The sequence below is a fragment of the Marmota flaviventris genome, chromosome 7 (assembly GCF_047511675.1).
Source record: "Marmota flaviventris isolate mMarFla1 chromosome 7, mMarFla1.hap1, whole genome shotgun sequence".
Classification (NCBI taxonomy): Eukaryota; Metazoa; Chordata; class Mammalia; order Rodentia; family Sciuridae; genus Marmota; species Marmota flaviventris.
The window spans coordinates 88,134,627-88,153,732 of NC_092504.1; the positions used below are offsets into that span (position 1 = coordinate 88,134,627).

The following is a 19,106-nucleotide window of genomic DNA, read 5'->3' on the forward strand; positions in this document are numbered from 1 at the left end:
TGGGTCTTCCTTAGGTGTTCTCTCCAGGGATCATTTAGAGGCTACCTTCCCTTTTTTAATGTAATTTGACAAAAGGCCCGGGTACCCCTCATAAGCTCTCTTAGAAAGGTTTGGGAATCTCATGCAAATGGCTATTAGGTTCTACTGTGACATTCCTAAAAACATGTGCAAACTGGACCTCACCAAAACCCTCAAAAGAGAGCCAACTTCTCAACAATCCACAGAGACTCTATGAGGCAATTCTTAGATAATTCTTGAGTACCAAATATCACACATGGTGAGTACGCTCTATTTCAGAAACTCCCAGGGATCTGTTGAATTTAGAAGAGTGACAACCTTCTAGGCAGCAGGCGTCATAAAATATAAATGGAAGCACCGAGCTATACCCAAAGTAAGGCTATAGCTCTTCCCTCAGGCTTTTCTTCTCCTGCGAGACTGAACAACACTTTGCCAATTACTCCTATCTGGGAATAATTCAAGTTGACAAGAACTTTTAGAGTGCTGACATTATCCTTGGACTACAGCATTCAAAATGCAGAGAGGCAGCACCCCTGAAATTTACCCAGACTTAAATTCTTCTCTCTGATTTTGTATCTCTATAGGGTGCCAGAGAATAATTGAGTTAAATGATCTGGGAAAAAATATTTACTATACTATATTATTAAGGATAACAACATAAAAATTAAAAATAGCTAAAACTTTGAATGTGGCATCATTAGCTTATTTTATGACTAGATCCAAAGTAGGAGATATAAGTGTACAGTGTATTGGCAACCTTACAAAGTCAAACTGTCTGAACTATAGAGCCAATTTTCAAATTGACTTTTAGTCTGTTGGGGGAAAAAACCCCAACAATATTCACTTTAGTGTTCTAAATAAATTCTGCTAAAAATAATCATTTCATATTTTGGAATTTTTACCACCTGATTGTCATATATGCAGTCACAGAAAGAAGTTGGACACACCTCCCAGAGTACCTGGAGTGACCTGAAATAACCACCCAAAGTTGGAATCAGTCTTTTTTTAAAAATATTTTTAGTTGTAGATGGACACATACCTTTATTTTATTTATTTATTTTCAGTGGTGCTGAGGATCAAACCCAGTGACTCATGTGTGCTAGACAAGCACTGTACCACTGAGCTACAACCCTAGTCCCTGAAATCACTCAGTCTCAAGAGATGCCTGAAAGGCCAGAGACTGCACCAAGTGGTCTCCCATCTCAGCCAATGGGAATATCAGAGATAAAGGGAAATGAGTATCTTTCTCCATACTTGCTTTTCAGCAAACTTTTGGACAACAGTGTTTCTTATTATTCCAATGATTCCTTGCATACTGCCTCCAATCTTCAGGGAAAACTCCTATTTTTTAATTATGTAGGAAATATTGATAAAAAGATTTCTAAAATACTGTTGGGTATTACAAAAACTGCCCCCTTTCACCACCCACACAAAGAAAAATGTATGTATGCATTTATATTTGTACATTCAGAGAGCCAACTTGCTCTAGTCTTGAAGTGAACATTGACACTCTCAGCAATGAAAGAAACTATTATTATCTATAAATAAATGAAGAAAATATAAAACATTAGTGGAGTCTCTCAAGCAAATGCATAAAAAGAACAAAATGTAGCTTAAAAATGTGTTCTCCTCTCTTATTCTCCTAATATCTACGTACTGTATATGTCACTACTTAAATTCTCCTGCAACTGCTGAGAAAAAACACAAGGGAACTTCCTACTGTAATGAAAATATTTTAGAGGGGTATGTCACACAAGTTAATGTATTTTCAAATTTATGAAAGTGTGTACAGAGGATGTATTATTTCTTTGCATGTAAATTTTATTAAAAATTAATTATATCCCATCTATGTATGATATATCAAAGTATATAAGTGCATTCTACTGTCATGTATAACTAATTAAAACAAATAAAAAATTAATAAAAAAATAATTATAAACAAATATGGAGTTCTCATGGACAGGTATACTTTTTACAATGACACGGAATAATGATTTTAAAACTATTTTCTGTGTATTTTGCTGGAACAAATGATCAAATGTATCGAAATCATTGCAGACAGGTTCCTCACTGTTAGGGAAGTCAGTTAAATATATATGGAAATGGGGAAGATGAGACTGTAAGCTTTGATGTTACATTAGAATTGTTGGTTTTAATAAGAACTTGTAGCATGTGTACATCATATAAAATGTATACAGTGTGTTATAAAATACAAAGAAATAATACTTTAAATATATATTATATATTTAAATAATAATAATATACATTATTTCACTTATTTCACTTGGTCTTCTGAGCTATGCTACAACTAGTAGCAAGCTGTACACCTAGCTAGCCAGATGCAAGAAACCATCACAAGAAACCTTGGCTCTTTGAAGGAAAAGCTAATTCTAAGGTTGGGGCTGGAAAAACGGAAAATGAGCCTGAAATATCCAGTTGCACCAGAAAATAAGGAAGTACTCAAAGAATGATAGGAAGAGGTAGTGGGTAGTTCAGTGGCAGAACACTTCCCTGGCATGTGTGAGGTCCTAAGTTTGATCCCTAGTACTGCAAATAAAAAATAAAATAAAAGTGTACATGAAGACATAAAAAAGATGAAGAGGGGCTGGGGCTGTAGCTCAGTGGCAGAACACTTGCTTCACATTTGTTTGATCCTTAGCACCACATTAAAATAAAGGCATTTAAAAAAAAAAATTCAAGGGCTGGGGTTGTGGCTCAGTGGTAGAGCACTTGCCTAGCATGTGTGAGGCACTGGGTTGGATTCTCAGCAATGCATATAAATAAATAAAGGACCATCAATAACTAATAAAAATATTTTAAAAAAATAAATAAATAAATTAAAAAAAAAAAACATTCAAGAGTCAAACTGAGAGGTCCTGAGTAGCCAAATCTAGGACACTTTCAGCACCTCAATAAATAATGATAATAAATGATGGGCCATTTAATTAATAATCTGTAAATTGATACTGGCGCTCAGAACTTTAAAGTTTGGAAATGCAGCTGGGCGTGGTAGCGCATACCTATAATCCTAGCAGCTCAGGAGGCTGAGGCAGGAGAACTGTGAGCTCAAAGCCAGCCTCAGCAAAAGCAAGGTGCTAAGCAACTCAATGAGACCCTGTCTCTAAATAAAAAATACAAAATATGGCTGGGGATGTGGCTCAGAGGACAAGTGCCCCTGAGTTCAATCCCTGGTACAAAAAAAAAAAAAAATTGGAAATGCAGATTAGGAAAAATGCACCTATATTTCAAAGGGTGTTGGCTGTCAGGTAAACTTCATCTAACTGTATAGTTTCCAATAAGCTGTTTCAGTACCACACATCAAACATAAAAGCCGGAGCAACAAGACCAAAAAAAAAAAAAAAAAAAAAAAAAAAAATCTGGAGTAAGCAAAGGATAAGGCGGCAGAATGAAACCTCTCATTAATATCTTTAGAGCTAAGACATGGCCTCTATAAAGCAAGAACAAGATTTTTAAAATTTGTGTGTGTGTACAAAATACCTTTTTTTTTTTCTTTTGGGGTGGAGTCTTGCTATGTTGCCCCAGTCTGGTCTTGAATCCTGGGCTGAAATACTCCTCCTTCCTCCATCTCTGAGCAGCTGGGATCACAGGTACACATCACTGCTCCAGGCCTGTGGTTCCCCACTGCCTTCTCAATCAGGGAAGTAAAAAAATACAAGAGTTTTTGGAAATTAAAGAATTAAATAGTAGAAAGGAGAACTTCAAACAAACATTTAAGAGACTGGGTTAAGAAACTCTTCCAGAAAGTAGAAGGAAAAAAACCAAGAAATACAAATTTAAGAGAAAAAAGATTAGGATAATAGAAAATAAGAAGATGAGCCCTGGAGATCCACTATCCAAATAAAGGGGGTTCTAGGAAGCTCAATTACAGAAAAAAAGAATGGAGAAAATTATCAATTCAACAAAAAACCAAAATTCTCCCACAACTGCCAAGACATGTTTCTAAACTAAAAGGCCCAACCTAGGCCAGCACAATGATGGAGACAACACGCACAAGTTGCATCTTTAAGAACTTTCTGACCACCATGAATAGAGATGTGACTCTACAAACTTTCAGAAATTAAATTAAAAAAGGCCTCATACTAAGGATCAAAAATCAGAAAGGCACTGGCTTTGAATAATAACAAGGAAGCTAAACTATAATGGAGGGATGCCTCCACAATGCTGAGGAAAAGGCTCTCCCATCTCAAGTTGATCATGCAGCCAAACTACACACTGCAAAGTCTTCAGAACATGCTCACACTCTCTCCACTGGAAGACATGCTCTGCCAGTTTAAATGGTTTAACCAAGAAAGCTGTCTGGCATCGGAACCCAACATGACAAAAGATGATGGTGAAGGGGGACAGCAAAGTGGCAGCTGAGCAGTGGATAGGAGGCAGGTCAGGGGCTCCAAGAAAAATTCTTAGTTGAACTAATGATGAACTCTTAGAACTTCTGATGAGTTTCAATGTACTTAAAGGAATTTATATAGCTGAAGGAATGCTTGAGATTGAATTGCTGAGCAGTATGAAGAAAACTAAGCACACTAGGATATGCTGTGCACACATATCATCAATTTCTTACTCCAGACAAGACTTACAGTGTACAGAAAAGAAAGATAAGCATTGTTTTCTGTTGCTCACCAGTGAATAGCATTTACATAGTCAAGTCCAAGTAAAGCCTAAACACTGAGCTAAGCGTTTAACACTTTAAAGAGAGAAAGGAGACTAGGCTCATGCAGAAGTGAAGATAGACAAGTCCTTATCTTCCATAGAAGTTAAGAGAAAATGTCTAAAACTGAAATATCAAGTCATAACAAGGTACCCACATCATTTAGAGCCATGAAGGTAAACAAAACTTATTAGCTAAGAATAGTAAGTACTTTCTTCTAGGAAGTACACGGAGGCCTACTATTTTTCATAGTAATTTGGACACATACTTTGGTGCTAAGGATTGAATCCTGGGACACTTTTAACCACTAAACCACATCCTTAGCCCTTTTTATTTATTTGAGACAGGGTCTTGCTAAGTTGTTTGTGGCCTTGTTAAGTTGCTGAGATAGGCCTCAAAGTTGTGATCCTTCTGCCTCATTCTCACAAGTCACTGGAATTACAAGCATGTACCACCATGTCTGTCTTGTACATCTCTTTGACTCAGCATATATGCAATGTGAATCCAATAAAATAAACACTAAATTTTTAAATACTTTTTTTTTCCAGTACTGGAGATTGGATCCAGGGCTTTGCACATGCTAGACAAGTGCTCCTCTACCACTGAGCTATATCTGTAGATCAAACCTAAATATTTTTTTAGAACTTTTTTCCTTTACAGGGGTATTCTAATAAAAATGAAACTCAATTTCAAAATCCCATAAAACAGCTAGATAAGATATGGAAATTGCATTAGATGTAGTTTTCATTTGTTCTAATCAAATAATATTTTTAAACTGTAGTATAAAAGACTTAAATTATAAGCAAACAAAAGTAAAAGGAAGTCAATTATACAGTAACAACAGATGAAAGCACCTTATTGTTCATTAGACACTTTCAGTGTACCTCAATTTTTCAACATCTTTGAAGGGTTTTTTATTTTTTATTTTTAGGTGGACACAGTATCTTTATTTTTTATGTGGTGTTGAGGATCGAACACAGTGACTCACGTATGCTAGGCGATCACTCTGCCACTGAGCTACAACCTCAGTCCCTTATTTTTATTTTTTTAATAGGTAAAGAAACTGAGGATTAGAGAGTTACAACTTACTGTTAGAATTAAAACTAAAGACGATGATATTCTTAGCATAATTCTAACAGCCTCCCAAAAGAAAATTATTTTTTAAGAATATACTCTCCTCACAAAGTGATGATAATAATAAAAAAACAGATAATCTGTATGAATTACTCTTAATGGAGTATTTCTCCTTAGTTACAGAAAGAAAGAAAGAAAGAGAAAAAGAGAAAGAGAAAGAGAGAAAGAAAGAGAAAGAGAGAGAGAAAGAAAAAGAGTGAGAAAGAAAGAAAAGGGAGCTATGTTAGAGTCTGTAAACAAGTCAAAATAACACCTGGCATTTTGCCAGGGGAATGTTAGAGTTCATAAACAAGTGTGGATGGTGCCTGGCAAAATGCCAGAGGGAGTGGTTTGAGAAGTAACAAAAGCGAGCCATTAAGTGTGGAGATTCCTTATTGGTTGACTGATGTATCTAGTTTATGCTAATTAGATAAGCTGTGTGGAATGTATAAATACCGCTCCTGTCCTGCAATAAACGGCTCCCTCTCCTGCTGTATCAACGTCAACCCCCCCCCCCCCCCCCCGTTATTTTGCTGCAGCCAGAGCTATGGGACAAAATGGTTAATGGTAATTTTTTGGATCTATTTTAATTAGAGGGAAGAAACAAAAAGGCTCCTAACAGCTTATCTAAGATATGATAAGGCAGGTTTTTTTAAAAAAATTTTTTCCCATACTGGATATTGAACTCAGGGGCACTCGACCACGGAGCCACATCCTCAGACCTATTTTGTATTTTATTTAGAGACAGGGTCTCACTTAGTTGCTTAGCGTTTCACTTTTGCTGAGGCTGGCTTTGAACTTGCAATCCTTCTGCCTCAGCCTCCCATGCCACTGGGATTACAGGTGTGCACCACCAAGCCCGGCAATAAAGCAGTGTCATAAAGGCCATGGCTGAGAAACAAGTGGAAGGATTCCTCCGCAGATGGGCAGGAGTCAGGTGTTTAGAAATATGCACTGAGCCCCTGCTCTGTGCAGGCCCTGTGCCAGACACTGGGGATACAAAAGTAAGCAGGATATAAATCCTGCCCTCATAGATCTTACTGATCAGAAAGTCCAAGAGATAAAAGCATCACATCATGTATAACCATAAGAATGGGAAGTTATACTCCATATATGTATGTCAAATATATTCTACTGTCATGTATAATAAGAAAAAAATTTAAATAAGTTATAGTTCAAAAAATTCCTTTTGAAAAAAAAAAAGAAATATGCTAGGTGCAGCAAGCTGCAATTAAACCTCACCTAGGAATTCATGGGAACAACACCAGTGAAGAGACTCAATTTAATAAAACAGTCGGTATTCAGGGCATAGTGATGCACACCTGTAATCCCAGCAGTTTGGGAAGCTAAGGCAGGAAGATAAGTTCAAAAGGCCAGCCTCAGCAACTTGGTGAGACCTTGTCTCAAAATTAAAAATAAAAAAGACTGGGATATAACAGTGGTAGGATGCCCCTGGGTTCAATCCCAATATCATAAATAAATACATAAGTAAGTAAAAACAGTCCATAGCTGTACCTCAGTTTCCAATCATAATTCAGAAGGTGACTAACATGCAAGTTATTTGTAGGATTCTTCTCAATCGTTGCTAAACCTAAAAGCTTTCTCTACTGCTTTAAAGAAATGCAAGTGGGACGTGAGCCCGAGGTATCTGGCACAGGATCCAGATTTATAGAGAGGGAGAACATTTACTATGCCCAAACATGTGCTGGGGTAGGGTGATCAAGTATTTTTCTGCAGACTTCCTTGAAAATTATTGCTGGGGGTGGGGAGTAAAGGCCACAGTGCAGTTAAGGAGCTAAACCAGCTCTGCTCTGCCCTCTGGCAAAGACAGTTCTTTGGAAACATTCACAGTACTCATTCACACAAGGAGGAACACCTGGGGCAGGCATAATAACCTTCATCTTGAAGTAAAAGAAGACAAAGACCTTATACTTTAGGTTCTATCTTCCAAAGAAATTTATGAGCACATCAGTAGTTATCCTTTGAGAACTATTAGAAGAACGCCAACATGCTTACACAACTGCAAGAAGCACAATGTATTCATGTTAAAAAAGACTGGCGTTTAAGTCCTGGGAATGTCATTGGGTCTGTTACTCTAATGACAACACATTGCTTTTTTTTTTTTTTTTCACATAAGCAATTTTACCATCAATCAATGGTTTTCAAAGCAAGTTCCAAGAAATCTGCAGAGGGGACCTAAACCTGGTAGGGATTTCCAGAGGAAAAGCTAGACAGACCAGAGTCTGGAACCCCAACACCATTTATCACGGGTGCCTACTTTATGCTTTATGTTTTGGGTTTCATCCTAACACACACCTTGAAAACACGATTCTACTACTTAAATCTAAAAATCTTTCCTGATGGTTTATCACAATAAAAAAGTGGGGAACAAATTGGTAACTACAAATAATTATAAAATGTAGTGCTATAAGTCACTTTGCAAAAAGAACAAACATAGCTGGGCATGATGGTCCACACCTATAAATCCTAGATCCTCTGGAGGCTGAGGTAGAAAGATAAAAAATTCCACACCAACCCTGGCAACTTAGTGAGACCCTGTCAACTTAGTGAGACCTTGTCTCAAAATATAAAGTAAAGGGCTGGGATGTAGCTCAGTGGTAAAGCTCCCCTGTATTCAATCCCTAGTACAAAAAAAGAACAAATGTAGAAAGGCATTTCGCAACCAAATCAGAATATTAAATGTGAAATTCCAAGAAAGAAAAGTATCTAGATCAAGAGAGTGTTCTAATTCGATTATCGGAACCAGTTCAGAGTATAGGTTGATAATCTCTAATTTGAAAAACCCCAATGCTCCAAAATGCAAAATTATTTGAACATTCATGTTGATTTTTCAGATCTGGGGTTTGGGGATTAATCATGCTCAAATGGCAAAAACTGCACAAATATTCCAAAATTCAAAACCTCAAATCTGAAACACTTTTTGTCCCACGCATTTCAGTTAAGGAATATTCAATCCATATCACCTTTTAGAAAACATAAATTTACTCAAGAATTTAAAGAATTTTATAGGAGAGCCTGAAATGTAACTGAAAACTATTATCTAAACAATGTTACAGTTGCATTATGAAATATTATGTAACCATGAAAATTATGTTTAGTAGGAGTTTCACAAATATGTTAATAACCACACATACCTTTAAAACTTTATAATGGGGCTGCAGTTGTAGCTCGGTGATAGAGTGCTTGCCTAGCACGTGGGTTCAATCCTTAGCACCCCATAAAAATAAACATCTACAACTACAAAGAAAATTTAACAACTTTATGATATAACTGGTATAATAAGTTTAATATAAAATTTATCAATTTTATTTCATAGTTCGTAAAGTTGTACTTTTCTATACATTCTTCTAGTAGTTCTAGGTTTTCATATTGAGTTCTTAAATCCATGTGAAATTTTGTGAATGTGAAAGGAATTTACACTTCTCTATTTCTCCAAATGCACAATCAATTATCCCCAAACCATTGACTCTGTAATCTACCCTTTTCTTACTGATCTGAAATTTCACTTTTATAATATACTACATTCCCATTAATACATAGCTTGTTTCATCCAATTCCTGGTCCATCTAGATATTCCTAGATCAATGCTACAATGTTTTAATTGTGTTTGCCTTAGATAACACCTGTAAGAGCAAGTCGCTTCTAACATTGTTCCTTTTTCAAAAACTTCTATTCTATTTCTTTCCTGATAAATTAGATAATGAAAAATCCTGTTGCAATGACTTTGCAGGTTTGATTATCAATTTTTTTTTAAAAAAAGAGGAAATGTTTATTTGGGCTCAGGGTTTCAGAGGTCTCAGTCCATAGCTAACTCCTTAGCTTTGGGCACAAGATGAGGCAGAACAAACAGACAGAAGGGCATGAATGAGGAAAGTAGCTTAGGATATTGCAACCAAGAATTGGATAGGTAGTGCGCTCCCCTCACCAGGGACAAAATATATACCCCAAAGGCATGCCCCCAATGACCTACCTTCTCCAGACATACCCTACTCTGCCTACAGTTACCATCTGGTTAATCCATATCAGTAAATCAAGCCATTAATTAGGTTACAACTCTCATAATCTAATCATTTTATTTCTGAATATTCTTGCACTGTCTCACTCATGAGATTTTGGGGGGCATCGCATATCCATACCTTAACATTTCACCCCTGGCCCCAAAAGTTCATGGCCATTTCCTAATGCAAAATACATTTACTTCATTTCCAAGAATCCCATAGTCTTAAAAGTTGTAGCATTGACAAAAGGCAAAGTCTCCTGTGAGACACAAAACAAACTCCCACTGTGAGACCCTGTAAAAATCAAAAATAAGTTACATATATTCAATATATAATGGCCCAGAGTAAATATTTCTATTCCAAAATGGAGAAACAGGGATAGAAAGAAGGGATGGAACCAAAGCAAGATCAAAATTCAGCTAAGCAAACAAGTTCTGCAGTTCCACATCCACATTTGGTATTGTGATGCTCTCTTCAAAGGGCTTATTTACCTCTGCGCTTATGGCCTTGCTAGTTGTAGCCCACATGGCTTCCCTCTTGGCTTGTATCTGCTTGATTCCTGCAGCTTTCCTCAGCAGATGATCCAGGTTACCAGCGTCTTTTACTCTGGGGAAGGGGTTTCTCAACTGTAGCTTTGGCTTCCTTCTCAGATCTTCATGCATCACTCTATCAGGACAGGCTGCAGGAACTCCAACCCTGCTACATTGTGCCTGTAAAATCTTGGAGGAAACCTCCATGACCCACTAACTTTAGCATCCTGTCTTCCTACAGAACCAATATCATGTGGTTGCCACCAAGGTCTTTTATCATCTTGAGCAACAGCCAAGCCTCTTTAACAATGTTTGTAGCAGCATCTGAATTCCTGGGCAACTGAGCATGGTGGAAAAACTTCCTGGGACCCTCTGTGCAAGTAGGATGCCCCATGGCCTCTTCTCAAAGGAATTTTTACTTGTAAACCCTTGAGTCTGAGATGAGTATTGACTTGCCAACTTCTGAGAGGTCCTCAAGCCAGATTTACTATTGTTTCTGGCTAAAGTACTTAGCATGTTTTTAGTGGCTATAATCTATTTAACAACCATAGTTTCCTTAGCCCCAGTTTTACTTGCAATTTACTGGCCAAACTGCAAGTTTTTCAAATATTTATTCTTTGCTTTCTGTTCTTGATTATCACAGTAAACTTGGCTAAAAGATGTCAGTAATATCCACCCACCATGTAAATGCTGTGCTGCCTTGAAATTTCCTCCACCAGATTAATTAGTCCATCATCTTTCAATTCAACCATACAGAAAGTCTCAGGACATGAGCAAAATGTGGACAACTTCTTTGCCAGAATGTAAAATGAATGGCCTCGAGTTCAATTTCCAATAGTCCTCCTTTTCTTCTGAAACATCATGGGCCTAGTCTTTACTGTCCACAGTCCTATCAGCATTCTGGTCTTCCCATCAGAATCACCCAATGAACTCCATTTACAATATTCTAAAGCTTTTCCAGCTTGCATCTCTAAACTTTTCAAAAATTCCTCCACCCAGAAAGCAGCCCCAAAGGTTTCTGAACCACGTGGAGTCAGAGTAGTCACAGCAGTGACCCCATTTCTCAGTATCACTTTCTGTTTCAGTCAGCTTTTTGTGTTTCTGTGACCAAAAGACTTGACAAAAAAAAAAAAAAATCTTGGAGAAGGAAAAGTTTATTTGGTGCTCACATTTTTAAAGGTCTTAATCCATAGCTGGCTGACTCCGTAGTTCTGGGCCCCAGATGAGGCAGAATATCATGGTGGAAGAAAGCAGCTCAGGAAAACAAGAAAGCAGAGAATTCATTCTTCATATTCTACTCAATCCCGACAAAAATCTTGAGTTACAAAACGTGTAGACAACTATTTAAAGCAGGAGTTAAGGTAGGCGCAGTAGCACACATCTGTAATCCCAGCTACTTGGGAGGCTAAGGCAGGAGGGTTGCATGTTCAAGGCCAGACTCAGCAACTTACCTAAGCAACCTACCTAAGCAACCTACCTAGACCCTGTCTTGAAATGAAAAACAAAAAGGGCTGGAGATGTAGCTCACTCGTAAAGTGCCTTTGGGTTCAATCCCCAGTACCTAATAAATAAACAGAAACAGGGTTAAAATGCAAAGTCTAGGAACTAGTGGAGTGGGTGGTTGAAAGCTCTCACAGTGACACAGCCCCAGGCGCTTGTCTTTTTGACAGCCATGACAGTGAGGCCAAATGACTTATTTCACACTTAAGAGCCAAGAGAAAGATGTTAATGTGTAAGGAGAGAGATTTGTGTCTGTACTGAAACTGACAAATGTAGCCCTTCATAAGAGATAAAAATAGCAGAGGACTCTTCGATGGGAATGGGATCATGGCTGTGTCCAATACCAAACTTTTCCAAAAGCTGATGGTTTTAGCTGAAGAATACAAACATCAAAGTCTTCACAGAAAACACAGAAGTGTCTGGTTGACACAAAGTAAAATGCACTGACTTTAGTGACAGACATGGTGCTCTTTCTCACTAAAGTCAAAGAAGCTTCTCAGATGCTGCCCAAGGAAATAGTTACCTGCCAATACACATCATCACAGCAAAATGAGAGACAGTTACAGGTTGCAAAATTTCATCCTGACCTCCATGTGTCATCTTTTAACAGAAATATTTTTAAATCTGAGAAACAGTTGATACTATATATATATATTTGCCAGTTCATCTGCCATTAATTCTACCTTACCCTTCTGTTAAGACACTAAAATCAAGAGGCCATCAAGAATTTGTAATTTGACTTCTACAGCTGAAAAGGCAAAGCTCCTGCTGAACTAAGCAATTAAATTAGCTCCTTAAACAAATGAACATTTTTAGATCTGTTCATTAGATACCAGATGCAGCTCTAAGGTTTCTGTACTTTAGCTCATATTATAGCCATTAACCACTTGGGATTTTGCTTCTAATTATTTCAAATCAAATAAAATAGCTAACAAGTTTTTTATTTTCTTCTGTGAGAATTTTTTTCAGTAAAATCAAGGCAGCAAAGTCATTACTTAGGAAATATTAAAAGGTATTTTTGAGTTTAATTTTCTATAAAGCTTCTAGCAGAAGCTTGTATCTGTTTTTATATGGGCCCATTTCTTAGAAAAGGTTAAGCTTTTGATCACAGTAACTATGCAACCCTTTCACAGTGTTATAAAGGAGTCATTTAAAGGATATTTCTCATTTAAAATTTTTTTCTTTGCAGTGCTATGATCTGAACCCAGGACTTCACACATGCTGGGCAAGTATTCTATCACTGTGATACACTCACAGCCCTAGAATCTTGAAAGAATGTTCTTGGGCCTGGGGGTATAGCTCAGTGGTACAGCGTATGCTTAGCATGTGTGAGGCCCTGGGATGGAGACCCAGCACCCTGCTGCCAAAAATAAATCATTTCCCATTAACTTTTATTTCAGACTTGTTGTAAAAGTAACTTTTGAAAAAGTTTTATGTTACTTTATAGAGATTCGTTACTTTATAGAGATTTTTCCCTCTCATTTTCACTTAGGCTTTAAGTGTCATTTTTATCTTGATCCATTCTCTGAATAAACTCAAAGTTGACTGTAATCCACAAATTTTTTGTTTTTTTATTTTCTTGTTTGTTTGTTCTGTTTTGTTTGGTACTGGAGATTGAACCCAGGGTCGCTTTACCACTGACTTACGACCAAGTTCTATTTTTTAGTATTTTTTATTTTGAGACAGTGTTGCCAAATATTGAGGGTCCCGATAAATTGACTAGGCTGGCCTCAAATTTGTGATCCTTCTGCCTTAGCCTCCCAAGTTGCTGGGATTACAGGTGTGTACCAGTGTGCCTGGCTACACAAATCTTTCCTATGTGGCAGTGAGTAGAAATTTTACACTCTTATAGGGTATTTAATAAATTCAGAACTCAGTTCTCCTTCTTCAAATACATTAATCATCATTTGCCAGAAAAAGTATCATAAATTTACCTATCCACAATGCAAATGCCACCTTTTCCATGAAGCACCCTTGAGCAAGTGCAGAACCTGCACGATTCTATGTGGTGGTCCTGATTTGCTTTACATGTTGGGTTTAATCAGGGTTTCAAATAAATATGCTGTGGAAGAAATCCAATTCACACACTTTGGATTTCAAATGCAAAACTATGAATTTTAAAGTACAAAACAAAAATATCACATACAGTCCCTGACCTCAGAAAATGTTCAGTCTAAATGAATTAAAAAGTACAAATCACAGAAAAATCAGTGGTCTGCATAACATAATCAATGGCAATGAAAACAGTCAAATCAAGTTTTAGATGAAGAGTTATTAAGGAATACTGGAGGCTGGACTCTAATGGACAGGATCTGGATATGCAAACAGAAGGAAACTAGGATATGGAAATTCTGGTACCTTCAACTAGCGAGATGGGTTTTCTAGTTACTTGTTTCATTCATTTTATCATCTAAGAATTAAGTAGATTGCCTTCATGGGATTAATCAGGTTTGCCCAAGTCTAGTTTATTTTGGAGCTTTATAAAAGAGAGGAGAAAAATGGGGCAATATAATTTTATTGCCAGTACAGGATTAATTATGAGAATCTGTATTTAAGCCCTGGCTCCACTATTTATTAATTATGTAAATGTTTTAGCATTCTTAGGTTTCAAATTTGCCCACCTATAAAAGATAAATAACTGTATGACAATGCCATGTAGCAATTGCATGAGATTCTGAGTATAGTGAGTAATTTGTAATAAGTTTCTCTTAACAAGTTATCACATTTTCATACATTGGTCAACCATTCAGATTTCAAGAACTACATTACTATAAATTAGTTTATGTGCATTTCATGGAATAACTTCAAAATGTAAGATGCTGGACTATTTTCCTTGCAGCGGCGAGGGTGGGGGCTGACTGACTGAAAGGAGATACATCTTGCTACAAATACAATACTAACCCAAATTATTTTGAAGTTCTTTGCCCAATATTCTGATTATTTAAAGTTGCACTTGACATCTGACTTTTTGAAGAATTAAAGTATTTTAATTAATTAAAGTTAATTAATTTCCTTTTCTGTAAAACCAACTGCTTCGTTGTTGTTCCTTTAAACTAAAAAAAGTAAGCTTATTTAAATTACTAAAATGGCTTTTAGAGTCCTTTACACATAAGCTGCTTCAATTATTTATCCTGAAAGACATAAAATTACTGGGGTCAGTGAAATATTTAATAAAAATATTTCTCCATGTAATATGCTTGTATAAAATAAGCCTTTTCCAAAACTCCTGTTTTATAGAGGATTCTCTATAAAATAAATCAGATTATCTAACTAGTTAGCAACAAATTAAAATAAAGGGTATAGATTTATGAATACTGACAGTCCTAATAGAAAGAAATTAGACTACTCTCTGCTACCAGTTGTGAGACCCTCAAAGAATAAATGATAAAATTAGTGACTGCCTTTAATACTCTAAAAACAATCTTTTCATTAAAGGCCTGTGGCCAAAATAGGTGAGTCCAGAATTATAATATTTTATAAAAATCAAAGACGTTGAAAGGTTTGAGAAAGCTCATTTTGATGCAAAGTTACAAGTAAAATACTACAGCACTATAGAAAATACATCTAACATTCTTCACTTGTGGTAAGTTTACTATCTTTTTAGCTTGAGGCACTCTTAATAAAATTTATCATGTGAATAGTAAATCTTTAGATTTGTGTCAGAGTGTCACAAAAGGACTTAGACTTAAAAAAAAAAAAAAAATGGACAAACAGAAAATTAAATCCTTCTTCAATAGCCCAGGATGGCTGGTTAACAAACTGTGTGCCAATTTCTGAAACCATATTGCTTATTAAAAAATAAACAAAAAAAAAAACTTAACTTCTGGTTAAGTCTAAAATAACAGTCAAATGAGCAAATATATTAAACCTCATGGTATATAGGCTTTACAAATCCTTGGGAGAATCAAGAATTTCATCTTGAAGACTTTTTCTCTTCTGTTGCATTTTCCACAATTCCTCTCTTCTCTTTCCTCCTCCTCATCCTCCAAAAACAAAAGGGAAATACACACCCAGATGACTTCTCATTACTTTTGTTCCTACAAGCAGAAGCTGACTAGGAAACTCACATCTCAACAGTATAAAAGGAACTATAATGGGAAAGTCTGTGGTTACAATCAGAGAGCTGCCTTACTAATAACAAACAGTGAGAAATCTAAGTTAAAAAGCGGTGACTGTTCTTTGGAAAGGAGCCTAACTCCTCTCACTGGCACCCTGCAGCAATAAAGACAGTCCAGAATCAAAACAGATCCTCTACAGGATGCATATAATTTATTCTCCTAAATACCCTTAACACAGCTCTCAATAGAAACAGAGAAATGATTTTCACAAGTCACAGATAATTAGGTTAAATAAATGATTCAGATGATCCATGAACTTCCTTTAAAAAGAAACCAGTTCTTTCAAAAAGTGTTCTGAATTTTGCTTTCTGGATACAAAGTATTGAAAAATTCTCAGAACCTGAGACATGATTTTCTCTTCTTTCACCTATTAGAAGCAGAATCCCCTTTTCAGGGCATTTTCTGGTTGCACAGGCAGGACTAAGTAAGAAATTCATCTTCAGAGCCCATCCAGTTTGTCTAGGTCCATGTGATTGTAAGATCTGGGTGTGTTAGAGTTGGTGAACTTGACTTTGAAGAAATCTCTCACTTTTTCTTCAATTTCCTTTAAGCCTAGACTGGTTCCAAGTGTCTCCTCCTCCAATAGGACAGTCAGAACAATGGCTACATCTTTGAAGGTTGCATTTTCATAGTCACAATATTTATAGAAGATCAAAGTAGAGTTTGCAGGCAGCAACTTGAAGCGGTGTACCAATGCGGCATTCTGGCCATTTCTGAATCCACTGCTCAGCTGCTGATCTACCTCTAGTTTGACAACATTACTGTCTTTGCCTGTCCCATCAATCCAGATGGCACGGGCACCATGGGAGGAAGAATAGGCATCCTCAATTTGTTCACTCAGACACTTAAGCACTTCTTGGGCATCTTGAGCAGCAGTGAGCAGTAAGACAGAAGGCTGATTCCAAGGATAGGAACTATTAAGATGTTTTTCCAGGAACGTTTGGCTCCTTTTCCACAGGTTCTTATTTTGACCTTGGTACTTAGTCATAAGTTGTTGCATCTGGTTTTGGAATTCTTGAATAGCAGTGGTTCCTACCTCAGAAGTATGAAGGAACCAAAATCTCCCGAAGGCGAGAGTAACTAAAACAGCCACTACCCCCGTTTCCTCTTGACAAAAGATTTGTTTGTTCAGTCATTTGTTGACTGGCTGGATGTTGATGGAGAGTGGTTTCTAAACACTGATTTCTGAACACTGTCATTTTGCATCCTAGTCCTCATTCTTACATTTTATTCAATACATTCCTGAGGATTTTTTTAATATATCCTGAGCTCAGAACTGAAAATTGTTTTTCATAAACTGTGAAGTTTTGACTTTGTGATAATCTCCAAAGTGATTCTGAATGTTGACCAGATAATCTCCAGATTCAAAAGAATCCCTGGATCTGACCTTAATGGTAGTGACATCACTGTAACAGCTATCTTGATCATCATCTTTGGTTTCTCCTTCTTTGGAGAACTGACCTTCTGCAGGAAACTGGCCATTTATAATTCACTCATTTTAGTATTTCTGTTGGTTTTGTAAGCTGAATCAGATCTGGGGTTTCTTAGAGGGGGTCTACATAGGCTAATTACAGGATCTTCACTTGCCACTGCTGGAGCCTCTTGTGTTCTCCTGTCAATTTTCTTTGAGACTGTATGGCTTTTAATGGTTTGGTAAGACGGTTCATCCTTTTCAGAGAACTGTGAGTCCTGTAACCCTCTCCTGGTCATAATCGGTGACATTGGCTATAGCGGAAGCTGTTTTAAGTGCTGCTGCAGAAGGCGAGTAGCCCTTCATCTCTTCATCTTCTTGGCTTCCTGGGGTTGTGGCTGACTCTGCTGTGGAGACTGAAGGTCCAACTGCTTCTTTTGACAGAAAAAAAAAGTACACGTGGAACTTTATTCAGCAGTTTATTTAATTATCTGTTTCCTTGGAAGCTCTAAAGTAAATTTTAAGAAAGTTTATACTTTTATATCTTTAACATGAAACTAGTATGACTAGGTCATCTTTGTGGTATCTTTTAAAATTTAATTGCATAATTCTTATAGAATTCAAGCATTCATTTTCAAATGTGAATCAAGTTTTAGCAACATCTGAAGCTCTTCTTCAACTGAATCAACATAATCAAAACCTGAAGAGATAATGCTTCGTTTGTTTTCAAAGTAAGAGACATACCTCTACAACAAAGCAGACTAGCTATTGGGGGTTCAGGTCTTACAGGAGACAGGTAGGGTTTGGGCATTGGTTGCTTCATCAGTTGATAGAAGTACAGTGGTAATACTGGCACTTCCTCCCAGGAAAGAGCTTTTGACAGTGTATGGCACATGCTGAATATGAGCTATCATTATATATTATTATTAATGAAACGAAGGGGGTGCTGAATTCAATAGCTGGGAATATAATATGTATATATGGGCTTGCTCATTCATTAAGCACTAAAGTCTTAGCCTAGATTCAGAATTTTACAATTTCAGTTCTAATAAATGTTAGAATGTTAATATTTAAAGGAATGATTAATAATTTCTGAGTATCTGGCTTGGCCCTTGACTCAGGGTTATGGCCCTAACTCCTTCTGGCACCTCTTTCCCCACCTATATCAGTCCCAGGTTACTGCACCATCCTAATGGTTCTCCTATACCCTCATCTCTGTGAATAATCCTTTGTATAGAAACTCTTTTTTAATTATTCTAATCTGAGTGGGCCATCTGTTTCCTGTTGGGACCATGAATTATGCAATCACTTGACACTCTCCCTAGCAGTCTAGGGAGTTTCCATACCATGCTATCCTTCATGCTTTCACTAGTATCCCTCTTTTTTCTCCCCAATTTGATAACCACTCCCCCCAAAAGAAAATATTTTCCTTTGTCTTATTGTTTTTGTAATTGTTTGCTACCAATGCGGATGATCTTTCTTCATATGTTTATTTATCTTTTTTCTCTTTTTAGAATCACTCATGTCCTTTGCCCACTCTCTACCAAGATCTTCGTTTTTTGTCTAATTACTTCACATATATTTATTATTTGTACCACAGGAATAAACATTTACTTAGTTTAAGCAAGAATGGAAATTTACCCAAAGGATACAAGCATGTCTCTCATGGAGCCTAAATAGAAGGATTCAATGAAACCTTGGGAATGGACTGTAATTAGGGACTAGAGA

At 36.8% G+C, this 19,106-nt stretch overlaps 2 protein-coding genes and 1 pseudogene across 2 annotated transcripts in view; all 3 read right to left on the bottom strand.

The window, feature by feature from the left end:
• Positions 1-19,106, bottom strand: part of Mcub (mitochondrial calcium uniporter dominant negative subunit beta) — a 129,941-nt gene that overhangs the window by 93,703 nt on the left and 17,132 nt on the right.
• On the bottom strand, positions 16,102-17,767 carry LOC139706530 (torsin-1A-interacting protein 1 pseudogene; annotated as a pseudogene).
• On the bottom strand, positions 16,102-17,801 carry LOC114092793 (torsin-1A-interacting protein 1-like). The gene is given in 1 exon segment (XM_071614843.1): positions 16,102-17,801. A coding segment is annotated over 1 exon segment (630 nt). The 5' UTR covers positions 16,968-17,801; the 3' UTR covers positions 16,102-16,337.